Consider the following 15,133-nt stretch of genomic DNA (forward strand, 5'->3'; position numbering starts at 1 on the left):
GGAAAACATCGCTACAAACAAAGCTAGTGGAGGTGATGGAATTCCAGTTGAGCTATTTCAAATCCTCAAAGATGATGCTGTGAAGGTGTGCACTCAATATGCCAGCAAATTTGGAAAACTCAGCAGTGGCCACAGGACTGGAAAAGGTCAGTTTTCATTCCAATTCCAAAGAAAGGCAATGCCAAAGAATGCTCAAACTACCGCACAACTGCACTCATCTCACATGCTAGTAAAGTAATGCTCAAAATTCTCCAAGCCAGGCTTCAGCAATACGTGAACCGTGAACTTCCTGATGTTCAAGCTAGTTTTAGAAAAGGCAGAGGAACCAGAGATCAAATTGCCAACATCCACGGGATCATGGAAAAAGCAAGAGAGTTCCAGAAAAACATCTATTTCTGCTTTATTGACTACGCCAAAGCCTTTGACTATGTGGATCACAATAAACTGTGGACAATTCTGAAAGAGATGGGAATACCAGACCACCTGACCTGCCTCTTGAGAAACCTGTATGCAGGTCAGGAAGCAACAGTTAGAACTGGACATGGAACAACAGACTGGTTCCAAATATGAAAAGGAGTACGTCAAGGCTGTGTATTGTCACCCTGCTTATTTAACTTATATGCAGAGTACATCATTAGAAATGCTGGACTGGAAGAAACAAGCTGGAATCAAGACTGCCGGGAGAAATATCAATAACCTCAGATATGCAGATGACACCACCCTTATGGCAGAAAGTGAAGAGGAACTAAAAAGCCTCTTGATGAAAGTGAAAGAGGAGAGTGAAAAAGTTGGCTTAAAGCTCAACATTCAGAAAACGAAGATCATGGCATCTGGTCCCATCACTTCATGGGAAATGGATGGGGAAACAGTGAAAACAGTGTCAGACTTTATTTTTTTGGGCTCCACAATCACTGCAGATGGTGACTGCAGCCATGAAATTAAAAGACGCTTACTCCTTGGAAGAAAAGTTATGACCAATCTAGATAGCATATTCAAAAGCAGAGACATTACTTTGCCGACTAAGGTCCTTCTAGTCAAGGCTATGGTTTTTCCTGTGGTCATGTATGGATGTGAGAGTTGGCCTGTGAAGAAAGCTGAGCGCCGAAGAATTGATGCTTTTGAACTGTGGTGTTGGAGAAGACTCTTGAGAGTCCCTTGGACTGCAAGGAGATCCAACCAGTCCATTCTGAAGGAGATCAGCCCTGGGATTTCTTTGGAAGGAATGATGCTGAAGGTGCAACTCCAGTACTTTGGCCACCTCATGTGAAGAGCTGACTCACTGGAAAAGACTTTGATGCTGGGAGGGATTGGGGGCAGGAGGAGAAGGGGACGACAGAGGATGAGATGGCTGGATGGCATCACTGGACGTGAGTCTGAGTGAACTCCGGGAGTTGGTGATGGACAGGTTGGCCTGGCATGCTGCGATTCATGGGGTCGCAAAGAGTCGGACACGACTGAGCGACTGAACTGAACTGACACATAAAATAGGTCACCAATGAGGACCTATTTTATAACACAGGGAACTCGACTCAATACTCATAATGGCCTATATAGGAAAAGAACCTTAAAAAGAGTAAATATATGTATATGTATGCTTCCCAGGTGGCCCAGTGGTGAAGAATCTGCCTGCAAGGTAGCAAATGCAGGTTTGATCCCTGTGTCAGGAAGATCCCCTAGAGAAGGAAATGGCAAACCACTCCAGTATTCTTGCCTGGAGAATCCCATGACAGAGAAGCCTGCTGGCTACAGTCCATGGGGTCACAAAAGAGTCAGACATAACCTAGCGACTAAACAACAACATGAATATGTATAACTGATTCATTTTGCTGTACACTTAAAACTAATACAATACTGTAAAACAATTATATTCCAGTAAAAATCATTAAAAAAAAAAAGGAACTACCATATGTCCCAGCAATTCCACTCCTGGGTATGTATCTAAAAAAACCAGAAACACTAATTCAAGAAGATACACACACCTCAACGTTCACAGCAGCATTGTTTACAACTGCCAAGACAAGACGCAACCTCAGCGTCTATCAACAGATGAATGGATAAAGAAGATGTGGTAATTATATACACAGTGGAATACTACACAGTCATAAAAAGAATGAAATTTTGCCATCTGAAACAACATGGATGAACTTGAAGGCTATTACACTAAGTGAAGTAAGTCAGAGAAATACAAATACTGTATGATGTCACTTATACATAGAATCTAAAAATCAACAAACTAGTAAATATAAAAAAAAAAGAAACAGACTTACAGATATAGAAAACAAACTAGTAGTTACCCGTGGGGAGAGGGAAGCAGGGAGGGGCACTATAGAGGCAGGGGATTAAAAGGTGCAAACTAGTATATATAAAATAAGCTATAAGGATATACTATACAGCAAAGACCATATAGCCAATACTTCACAGTAACTATAAATGAAGTATAACCTTTAAAAATTATAAATTATTATACTGTACTCTTGTAACATATACTATTGTACACCAACTATATATCAATAAAAAATCTTTAATCCAAAAAAAATAAATTTAAAAAATTATATAGTTTCTGAAGAGAACGTATAAAGATTAATACAATACTGTGGTTAAAAACAAAGACTTCTGAGTCAGATTTGGGTATGAGATCCAACTCCATTATTTCCCACAAACTGATTCAAATTATTTAATATCTCTAAGCCCCAGTTTTTTCATTAGTAAAAGAGGGGTAATACAATGACCTAACTGTTACTCTGAAAATTAAACAAGAAAATGTATGTAAACTACAGTGTGCATTATAGCATAATTGCTCAATAAATGTTAGCTTTTTATCATTAGAACTACCCCACAGTTCTCTTTTGTGAGCAAGAGGCACACATGTACGTGCATCCACACATTTAAACATACATCAGCCATCTTATATCCACATGCACATTTCCTGAGCTGGGTAATGATTTTTTAGTCATGTATATGCTGAGATAATACAAATATAAAAATCAAATCAGAAAACAAAAAAGGAAAAAAATTACATGAAGAAACAGATAATACACAGTGAAAGTGGCATTTATTTTTACAGATTATTCTCAGTAAGTGATAGAAGGAGCAGACAAGAAGATAATCACAATTTTGGAAGTTAAACCATGTAATCTAAATAATCTATGGGCAAAGAAGACACCTCACTGGAAATATTTTAAATACGTAATAATGGAAATACAATATGTCAAAACTTGAAAGATGCAGCTAAAGAGGGTTTAGAAGAAAACATATAAGCCATAAAAGCTTAGAGAAAGGCAGAAGAGTAATGAGCTAACCATTCATCTCAAGTAGTTACTAACAGCAAAATAAATCCAAAGAAACAGATCATTAGAAACAAGAGCAAAAATTTAGGAAATATAAAACAAAGTACAACAGAGAAGTTCAAAAAGCCAAAAGCTGGTTCCCTGAAAAAATTAATACAGTGATAAACCAAAGGTGAGACTGATCAAGAAAAAATAAGACACAATTAAGAATGAGGATGGGAGATTATGAACCTTCTGTAGCATTACAAAATAATAAGGGATACTGAATAATTCAGCTAACATTTTTTATTATTTAAATAAAATGGAAAAATTTCTAGACAATACAAATTTCCAAAACTGGTACAGAATAAACCCCTAACTATATAAATCTATAACTACAAAAGAAGTTAAAACCACAATTAAAAACTTTTTCACAATGAAAACTTCTGAGAGTTCTTCTAGCAAGTTCTCCCCAATATTTAAGGAAGAATAATGCTATTCTTACAAAAATGCATCCAAGAATAAAAAAAAAAGAGGAATCCATCCCCAATTATTCAGTGAAGCATCACTTTGGTTTCAAAATCCAACAAGAAAAGTGTAAGAAAAAAAATTTAAAGACCAGTTTCATTCATGAATATAAATGCTAGTTTAAACCATGTAACAGTACACTGAACAAAGCAATGTGGAAAAAAAAAAGAAAAATAATGACTAAGTTTATTTCAAAAATGTTAAGGTAGGTCTAACATTTGGCATTCAATCAATCAAAGTTATCTGCTATATTAATCAGTTAAGGAGACAAATCATATGATCACCCACATAAATTGAACAAAAGCATTTGTGAAAACTCAATGTTCATTCATACTGAGTGAGTGAGTGAGGTCGTTCAATCATGTCCGACTCTTTGCGACCCCATGGACTGTAGCCCACCAGGCTCCTCCGTCCATGGAATTCTCCAGGCAAGAATACTGGAGTGGGTTGCCATTTCCTTCTCCAGGGGATCTTCCCAACCCAGGGATTGAACCCAGGTCTCCCGCATTGCAGGGAGACACTTTAACCTTTGAGCCACCAGGGAAGCCCTCATTCATATTACTCAGCCACAAAAAGGAACGCTTTTGAGTCAGTCCTAATGAGGTAGATGTACCTAGAGCCTATTATACAGAGTGAAGTAAATCAGAAAGAGAAAAACAAATTAACACATATATATATAGGATCTAGAAAGATGGTAATGATGAACCTATTTGCAGAGCAGCGGTGGAGACACAGACGTAGAGAAGAGACTTAAGGACATGGCTGGGGTGGGGGAAGGAAGGAGAGGGTGGGACATATGGAGAGAGCAATATGGAAACATACATTACCATACGTAAAATAGAGAGCCAATGGGAATTTGCTGTATGACTCAGGGAACTCAGACTGGGGCTCTGTGACAACCTAGAGGGATGGGATGGGTATAGAGGTGGCAGGGGTGTTCCAGTGCGAGGGCACATAGATAAACCTATGGTTGATTCATGTTGATGTTTGGTAGAAATCGACATACTACTGTAAAGCAATTATTCTTCAATTAAAAATAAATGAATTTAAAAAAAATTTTTTTAGGGCTCTCTTAACAGCTATCAGAAATTTTATAGTTCTAATCTGTGCAATGTTTTTGAAACACTTCATTTTGCTTTTTCTGCTGAAACCACATTATAACAAATCAACAGTGGTCTTATGGACGCCCACTTAGAAGCACCGATTTAGTGCCTGGACTTGGGTGAACGCGCACCACCTTCCGTATCTGTTGGCCTGCCCCTGACCCGAACAGCAGGCCCTACATACAAAGTCTTCAAGTCCCTGGCTAGAGCCAGCCTCTGCTACCTGTTGTTTTTTCCAGTGCTTGGTGTGTTCCCTGGCTTCACAAGACCCTGTGCTGTTGCTGGAAAACTTGAAGCTGGAAAGATGCCAGAAGCTTCTGCTACTGCTACTGCTCTGAGGGTCAAGAGACTTGCCAAAGTAAATGGCAGTGAAAGATAATGGAGAAGCAAAAAAATGTTTCAACTGTTTTCAGAAGCTATCTACCTCTTCTCATTCAAATCTTCGGCTCCTTCACCCTTAAATCTCAGTTACTGCCCAAGCCTGAGGCCCTCTGCCTCTAGGTTCCTGTTCTTGGGACAGGGGGTTCCCATCACAGCATTCATTTTAGATCTGAGTCTGCTGGCTTTCCGTCTGACCTACTCTGACACCTGAAGACTTACTTCCAGAAGTGCTTCCAGATTCATTTTTCCTATTCACCCACCCCTTGCCTAACATGAGCTTTTATAGTTCCATGGTTCAATAGCTTGTGAGTAGCTGGTTACCCCAGAGTTATTTGTTAGGACTGAAAAAGACCACTGTGCTAAAGGACTTTGGTTCCCTGCCAGCACTTACAATGAGCACTCAAAAAAAAAAAAAAAAAAAAATCACTGCATTATAAAAGTCAGTAAGCATGTAAATAGGCTTTCATGGTGGCTGAGTGGTATAAAGAATCCACCTGCCAATGAAGGAGCCACAGCTTCAATCCCTGGTTCATGAAGATACCCTGGGGAAGGAAATGGCAACCCACTCAAGTATTCTTGCCTAGGAAATCCCATGGAGAAAGGAGTCTGGTGGGCTATAGTCCATGAGGTTGCAAAAGAGTCAGACATGACTTAGTGACTAAATAACAATAAAGCATGTAAGTAAACCTCCAAAAGTCATCTTCCTAGAAAGCTTCCAAGATTTATGACTACTGTAAGATTTTTACATTAAAATGTAAATTTTTCTGCAAAGAAGCTCAATTATTTTACTATACAATGAATTTATGATGACTAGATTTTTGTCTTTAAACAAATCAATTAAATCCTCTGGACTTCACTGGCTGTCCAGGGGTTAAGACTCTGCACTACCACACTGGGGGCATGGCTTTGATCCCTGGTCAGGAAACTAAGATCCCACATGCTGTACAATGCAGTCCCCTCCCCGACAAAAATTCAAGATACTATTGTTTTAAATAATAATAATAAATTAATTCATTAATGAAGTTTTCAAAAAACTAACAAGAAGTCTGGTAAAACAGCATTTACCAAAAAATTAATGAAATTTCCTTAATATATATTTTTTAAAACTTGCAGTCTTAAAAAAAAAAAACCAAACCTGAGATCTTAATCACAGATAGGTAGAAAAATTAACATATGATACAAATAATAAAATGTGCTGATACACAATTAATTTAGTTATCAATATTTTCTCTTTGAAAAATTAAAATACCCCTTTCCAAAAAAAGAAAAAATTTGCTCTGGACCTAAATGTCCACATAGTGTCACTGGAAATTTTCCTTTACCTAGTAATCAATACAAGTAACGACATCCATTTTAAAACACACATTTATTTGTGGGGTTTTTCTGGTGATAGACAAACATGAGCATATTATCTTTAGATCGTTTACTTCCACATTCAATAATAATGATTCCATTATAACAAATGATAACATTGTTCAAGCAGTTTATACAAATCCCTTTACTTTGATGAAGTTACAGCAACACTGTAATGAATCCACTGGGGCTTTCAGAAGAAGGAAAAAACAATATGAATTCAGTGTGAAAACATTTAAAAGCACAGCCAAATGTTCCTGTTTGACTAGAATGTTTATGAATACCCATAAAATGGAAGCTGGCCTAAGATATTCTAAATTCCTCTTTCAAAAGGGGTACTCGGTATATTCCACAGGAAAGGAATTGTTTAATCAAGTCAAAGCCAGTTTTTATTTGTAACACAGGTCTAAAATGTGTGTGTGTTGGGGGGGGGGGGATGGATCTTTTTTCCCTCAAGTTTTACAGTTCAAAAAAATACTTTCTAGAATTCCTCAAAGTTAAGAATGTAAAAAGAAAAATGGTGCACATACTTTACAAAGTAAAAAAATACTACAACAACACTGCTCTGGGTCCTAATGACATCTAGAAAACCATACGTTTAGTAACCACAGCAGAATCCCTCCTCTTTGGATATCTAAGTTAACAACCATGGTTTACTTGTAACTACAACGTAAGTTTATATCTCCAGCAAAAGTCAAACATACTAGCTCTCAGTCAAGCAGGCAACAAATATACCTCACAGGTTTATAAGATCCTACTATATACATACCACCATATTGGGTACTGTGAGATAAAGGAACATGGAGGTTATAAATTAGGAAGGAAGGTAAAACTTAGACATGCACAAGAAGTTAGTAAACATGAGATATTATGCTTGAGTCTAGATGTCTGCCACACGGTCAGCACTTAATTAACATCTGTTGATTGTAACTGGGTTATATTAAACATGAGATCCACAGGTTTGACTGGAAAAGCTTCTTTGACAAGCCTGTTGTCGCTCAGTAGTGACTTCTGACTCTTTGCAACCCCATGGACTCTAGCCTGCCAGGCTCCTCTGTTCATGGAGTTCTCCAGGCAAGAATACTGGAGTGGGTAGCCATTCCCCTGTCAACCCAGGAATCGAACTGGGGTCTCCTGAATTGCAGGCAGATTCTTTACCAGCTGAGCTACCAGGGAAGCCCATAACCTAACAAAAACTGTTGGAACCATAAAGAGAATTTAATACAGACTGGGTGCTAGAGGATTCTAATTAACCATACCTAATATAAGAAAAAGTAAAAAACCTTCCATGTGTTTTAGAGTCACACACTAAGCATATACGCTAAAATGACATGTGGTTAGAAATTAGCTTTAGAAAACTTCAGGAGAAGAAGGAAATGAAGGAGGGTGGAAGGGAAGAAGGAAAAATTGATAGCCAAAGCCAAGCGCAGCAGAAATCTTCACTGTTGTTTTTGGATGATGGGCATAGTCCCCAAGAGGCCATTATGCTCTTCCATTATACTGTCCTTTATTGTGTACTATTAAACATATCCATCCATCTTTGAATATGCTTGAAATTTTCATAATAAAAATGAAAGGTTTCTATGATACTGAGACTTGAGTTGGTAAATGAAGATGGATAGGTAGGATTTAAAAAGGAGGGCATTTTAGGCATTTGACCTCACTCCCAGTCCCCACCCCTAGACCAATACACCAGCAACCACTCTTCAAGTTTCCAGGCTGTACAAAGCAGCACTTAAATCTCTCAGCAACTCAGAGCCCCTCTGTGTTCACCAAAGTTAGGCAGCCAGCTAACCCTCTTTTCTCAATTTCTCTAATGACCTGAACTCATGCTCTTGGCCCTGTTTCACCTACTACCTCCATCCTTCTAAATTATGTTTCTAATTCCATCTGTCTTTTATTCCCAGTAGTTAACAGACTCCAGCTGCAAATTGCAACACATTAAGTTAGAGATAGGCGTTCTCAATGAAGAACTCTGGGTGAGCTCATGGTCCCTTTGAAACCTCACACTCTCTAGTCTGACATGTCCTTGACACTTGAATGTTCCAACCAAGTTGGTAGATGGATCTGGAGGGAATGAACACTTTAAGTGTAAACAGTTTTATCTTCTACTATTAATTCCTAGTCTTCCGTCCCACCATATCTCTATTCTAGCCTCAGGATTTCTAAATGTTTTCAGTAGTTAAAAAAAAATCTTTTAATATAAAAGTGAGACATACTTGCATCACAAATTCCCGGCGTCGAGGCATTCCTCTTTCTGAAAGCAAAACGTAATCTGGCTCCTTTTCCTTTTTGGCCTGTTGAATCTGAGCCAGGCGGCTAATGGGGTTCATTCCTTGACCATATTCTGGTCCAGCCTAAAAAATAATTGAAGAAAAAAATTTCAAAATATGAAACATGCTTGTAAAACTTCTTACTGGATCCTTAAAGAAACCATGGTTTTTACCTCCTCCCCTGCACCCCAAAACTGTGACTGGAGGATATAAATGAAAATCAAGACAGTTCATAAAGGAAAATCATAAAGTTAATCTGAAAGTAGAGTTTCTAGAGGATTTAGGGCTCACAGGTATTATTGGTAAGTTGGGTCAACTATCCTTTTAAACTCTTTAATACAGTAGGAGTTGTTTCACAACTTGTATTCATCAAAAAACACCAAAAAGAAAGAAGACAAGCTATCAACTGAGAAGAGATATTTGCAGTATATATAACTAAGAAAAGATGTATCCAGTATCCAAAATATATATTTTAAAACACCTAAAACTTATTAAGAAAAAGACAATCTAAAAAAATTGAGCAAATGAGATGAACAGATATTTAACAGAAGAAAAAAACATAAAAAGATAATTCATCTCATTAAGATTCAAAATGCATATTAAAACCATAGTGAGGTACTATTTTACACTTATCAACTTAGTAAAAATTAATAAGTCTGACAACACCAACTGGTGAAGATGGGGAGTAACAAAAACTTATACAGTGCTGATCTTAATATAAATTGGGAAACAATTTGGCAATGTCTAGTAAAGCCCATGACCCATTCTCAGTAGTCTATTCATCTAAAAAACTGTTACCCAAATGTGGCAGTTCATTTGTACAGGAATATCCACAGCTGCATTATTTAAAATAGCAAAAAAGGAAAACTAAAATAACCTTATGGCATGTTCATACAGTGAAAAGGCATACAGCAGTGAAAATTAAGATTTAAGTACTGCTACCTGCATCAAGATGAATGAATTAAAGAAAAAAAATGTTAAGTGGCAAGAACAAGCACAGAAGAATATATAAAGTATGATATAATTTATATATACTCCATTAAAACTATAAAACACTGGTGAAATTAAATAAGGTCTCAATAGGTGGACAGACACACATTAATGGAGCGACAGATCCAATATTTTTAAAAAGTCAATTGTCTTCCAACTGATCTACCAATTCTCTGCAATCCCAATCAAAACCCCAGCATGCTCTTTTTGGGTAATAATTAATAAGCCAGTGTTTAAAATTCACATGGAAATGCAAAGGGAAAATAATCAAAACACCTTGATAAAAAGAACCAAGTTGGAGGAATCCAAATACCTGATTTCAAGATTTATTATAAAGCTATAATAATCAGGTCAGTACATGTGGTACCGGAACTTCCTGGTGGTCCAGTGGTTAACAATCTGCCTTGCACTGCAGAGGATGCAGGTTCAATCCCTGGTCGGGGAACTAATATCCCATATGTCACAGGGCAACTAAGCCTGTGCACCACAACCAGAGTCCATGCACTGCAACAAAAGAGCTCGCATGATGCAACAAAGATTCAGTGTGCTACAACTAAGATCTGACGCAGCCAAAAAAAAAAAAAAAAAAAGACAGTATGTGTGGAACTGGCATAAAGAGAGAGAAAGAAATCAATGAAACAGAACAGCAACCTGAAATAGAGCCATACACACATGGCCGACAAGGGTGCAAAAGCCATTCAGTGGAGAAAGAGTAGCCTTTCAACCAATGGTACTGGAACAACTGGATATTCACGTGTAGAAATAAATTTCAATCCACACATCACACAAACATTAACTCAAAATCGCTCATAGGCTTAAATGCAATATCTAAAACTTCATGAAGAAAATACAGAAGAAATTTTTCTGGTTTGGTTAGGTAATGATTTCTCAGACACAATGCCAAAATCACATTCAGCAGTAATAACAATAATAACAACAACAAAGCAGTAAGGATAATCTTATCCAGAAAACTTTTATCTCCAACAGCAGAAAAACTTCTCTGAGGCCTTACCTTGTAGAAGAGAATTACATTAAAATTGAGAATATAAATTCAAAGATACCATCAGGTAGTCTTACATTTTAACAAGGCAACTCTGTAGAGTAAATTAAAATCCAAAAGAAGTTCACAACCAACCAGTTTGAAACTGGCACTGGCATCAGACGTGACTGGACCCAAAACCTGACTCTACTCTGTGATCTGAGGGAAGTTTCTTAAACACCAAGAACCTCATCTTTAAAATAAGGATAATATCTACATCTCAGAGTGATTAAGAGGTTCAAATGAGACAATGTGATAGCTTCATTATTCTAAATAAAATCAAGGTAAATCATCAACAGGTATCTTCTGTTTCTATTGCATTATAAGGAATGGTAGAACCTAGATGTAAAAGATTTAAGGAAGTGACTAAAACAGTGAAAACCAAGATACTATCTAAGGTGATCCACTTACTGGCCCATTATAAGGTCTGATCATACTCAAAATTAACCTAGATTTCAACTCACTGTATCCATGTTGCTTTCTCAAAATAACCTTACATTTCAGAGAATATCTATAGACTTTAACATAAGACAGATATGATACAAGTAATTCCAAGTGTGATGTATGTGAGGAAAAATGCAGGGGGCTAAATGAATGTGGGTGTTCTTTGGAAGGAACGATGCTAAAGCTGAAACTCCAGTACTTTCGCTACCTCATGTGAAGAGTTGACTCATTGGAAAAGACTCTGATGCTGGGAGGGATTGGGGGCAGGAGGAAAAGGGGATGACAGAGGATGAGATGGCTGGATGGCATCACCGACTAGAAGGACGTGAGTTTGAGTGAACTCCGGGTGTTGGTGATGGACAGGGAGGCCTGGCATGCTGCGATTCATGGGGTCGCAAAGAGTCGGACACGACCGAGTGACTGAACTGAACTGAACTGAAATGAATGTGGGAGTCAGGGAGAACCAGAGAAGGCTTCCCTGAGGAAGTTGAGTGTAAGCTGAGATCTGAATAGTGGACAGGAAGAAAGTTCTGCGGGAGAGGGAGAGGGTGGGATGATTTGGGAGAATGGCATTGAAACATGTATACTATCATGTAAGAAACGAATCGCCAGTCTATGTCCGATGCAGGATACAGGATGCTTGGGGCTGGTGCACAGGCATGACCCAGAGAGATGTTATGGGGAGGGAGGTGGAAGGGGGGTTCATGTTTGGGAACACATGTACACCCGTGGTGGATTCATGTCAATGTATGGCAAAACCAATACAGTATTGTAAAGTAAAATAAAGTAAAAATAAAAATTAAAAAAAATGCATATATAATAGAGGTAGTAGCAAAAAATCATTTTTAAAGTTCAAAATGTTTCTCCCCTCTTTCGGAAATAACATTTCAACAATATTCTTGCTTTTAATGGCTATAGTTAAAAGTAACAGGAGTTATATTTATAGTCTACTATAAAAATGATAGATCTTTTTTTAGACTAAAGGCTGGTTATTCTTAATTTGAGATTAGATTTAGCTTAATAGATTAGGTGCAAGTTAATGTGAATAGTTTCGCAGTAATGTAGAGCACTGTTCTTCCACTATGGAGAAGCTATATGTAGATTTTATATACAAAAGAATTTAGGAAAACAGACCATGCAGACATTCATCTACATATAAAATGTGAACAGACAGAATGAGATACAAAATAACAAAAGCTAGTATTTATTGAATGGGTTTCCCAGGTGGCTCTGTGGTAAAGAATCCACCTGCCAAGCAGGAGTCGTGGGTTTGATCCCTAGGTTGGGAAGGTGGCCTGGAGGAGGAAATGGCAACTCACTCTAGTATTCTTGCCCAGGAAATCCCATGGACAGAGGAGTCTGGCAGGCTACAGTCCATGGGGTCACAAAGAGTCGGACATAGCTTATCGACTAAACAACAAGCAACAAATATTTATTGAGTACTTACTATTTCTACTGTTAATACATATTTAATAATAATAACTAATGCATTCTATGTATCATCTTGAGTAACATGTAACAATCCTGTGATGTAAATCAATTATTATTCATCTCATTCCTCTGAACTATGCCTTAATTTTTTTTTGATTAATGTACACAAAATCTGATTCCATAAAAGAGAATCACAACATCCTGAAAAGCCGTGTGGCTCTACATTCTTCTCTGAAAAGGCACTCATGCCTGAGAGAACAGAAACCAAGCCATCCCATGACCTCCGAGGCATGCTCAGTCTCTCAGTCATCTCCAACTCTGCGACCCCATGGACTGTGGCCCACCAGGCTCCTCTGTCCATGGGGATTCTCCAGACAAGAACACTGGAGTGGGTTGCCATGCCCTCCTCCAGGGCATCTTCCCAACCCCGAAATCAAACCAGGTCTCCCGCATTGCAGGATTCTTTACCGACTGCGCTAACAGGGAAGCCCGAGGGCTGCTATGTGGATTAAATGTGATTCAGCACATGACGCACTGGAGCCCCGTCTGACACACCAAGTGCTTTATACTTGCGGTCTGCTGCTGCAGCTGCTGTCATCAGCGTGAGTGTTACTTTTGCAATTATCACTCTGCGTCCTATCACCATGGCCTAAAATCTTGGGAAGTTACCACACAGCAGTGTGGACTGCACAAAGAATGCTGGATTATGGATCAGTAGTTCAGGTTGCCACACGTGATCGGTGAACACAAGCAAGCAAATTCTTTGAACGTGTTTCATAGAACCTTATTTGTAAAAAGAGGGGCAACATGTGCCGTCATCATGATGAGAATTTTACCAAAGGTGTTCATGACTGAGAAAGTATTTTTTAAACATAAAAACTATAAATATGCAAGGTATTATTATTTCATGAATGAACCCAAGTATACAAGTGTCTAAAAGCAAAACAGAATTACTATTCACTTACAGACACATGTCCAACCCGGATTCTGCTTATAACCCACAGGCTTAGGTGCCTGTCCTACGGAAAAACTTTTAGCTAGAGTTACCAGGGGAAGATCCCCTGGAGGAGAGTATGGCAATCCACTCCGGTATTCTTGCCCGGAGAATCCCATGGACCAAGGAGCCTGGCGGGCTATGGTCCATAGGGTTGCAAAGAGTTGGATACAACTGAAGCGACTTAGCATGCATGCACTATAATAAATATATATATATAATATATATATAGTATAACATTCACAAGCATACACTTACCTTTACTATTGTTTTAGGGCGTTTTTTAAAAAATAGTTTTGGCTTTTCAACCACAGGCAGAGGTGGAAGTTTCTTAAGCTCCTGTAGCACAGTGGTTGCAGCGCGCTTCTTGGAGAGTTTTTTGCTATTTCCCTCTCCTTCAGCGGAGAACTCTCCCACTGACACCCGGGTCACAAAGCTTTTCATGTGTGGTGGTCCACTTTCTTTAATAACCTATTAAATATAAGTAAAAGATTCAATACAGGGACTTACGATGGGTTTTTATGGCATGAATCTTTCTTAATGATCATATAAAAATCAAAATTGAAATTATTAAGAATTATGCCAAAATTATGGATTTCTTCAATAAAACTATTATGAACTCACTATACAGAGACTCATTTATACTTATGATGCTTAATGAATTACATTGGAAAAAACAGAAATCTAAATAAACATATTAAGTCATGGTCAAAATTGTGTTTTACTAGCTTAAAAAAGGCAATTCTAATTATGGTTGCCCTGTTTCTTATGGGACAGAAAATAAGGATAATAAAAGATAATAAAACATACCATTACTGCATACATATCTAACTTTCTCCTCTGTGTGAATAAGTTCCTGGAGTACAAGAAGTATGTCTCACTGGAGTTCTATAACTTATGAAGCATCTTGCATGTGGAGCCTCTCACAAACAGGTGATAGATGAAAAATCACCTATTTTTGATGGAGACCTCAAAGGCTGTCTTACAATAAGGAATATTTACTCTCTGTGACATGGTCTTAAATAGGTAAGTAAATTTGCCATAAAAATACTTAGCTTTCTAGAGTAATGGATTATGAATCTGTCAGCTATGAATGTTCCTAAATCCTGTATTTAACAAGCTCTTTTTAAACTATGCCAATTTTGGGAAGCAAAATGACTTCCAAGACCTGAGTGCTCAAAATTTCATTGTGTCTGTCAAAGCCTGACCTATTAAAAAAATACCCTATTTAAATAGTTTACCATTGACCATTATATTAAAATTTTATCTTCTAATACTGGATACCAATGAAGAAAAGATACAGTATCTCAATAATCCAGTATTATTGAGGA

General features: G+C 37.8%; 1 protein-coding gene across 2 annotated transcripts in view; it reads right to left on the reverse strand.

Annotated features, from left to right (window-relative positions):
* The window catches only part of STAU2 (staufen double-stranded RNA binding protein 2), a 285,467-nt gene that overhangs the window by 188,636 nt on the left and 81,698 nt on the right, over nt 1-15,133 (reverse strand). For both annotated transcript variants that reach the window (XM_068983313.1, XM_068983312.1), the window contains exons 6-7: nt 14,061-14,273; nt 8,851-8,988 (exon numbers count right to left, since the gene is read on the reverse strand). In XM_068983313.1, coding sequence (XP_068839414.1) covers nt 8,851-8,988; nt 14,061-14,273 — 351 coding nt within the window. The remainder of the gene's footprint in view (nt 1-8,850; nt 8,989-14,060; nt 14,274-15,133) is intronic.

The sequence above is a fragment of the Capricornis sumatraensis genome, chromosome 11 (genome assembly GCF_032405125.1).
Source record: "Capricornis sumatraensis isolate serow.1 chromosome 11, serow.2, whole genome shotgun sequence".
NCBI classification, from domain to species: Eukaryota; Metazoa; Chordata; class Mammalia; order Artiodactyla; family Bovidae; genus Capricornis; species Capricornis sumatraensis.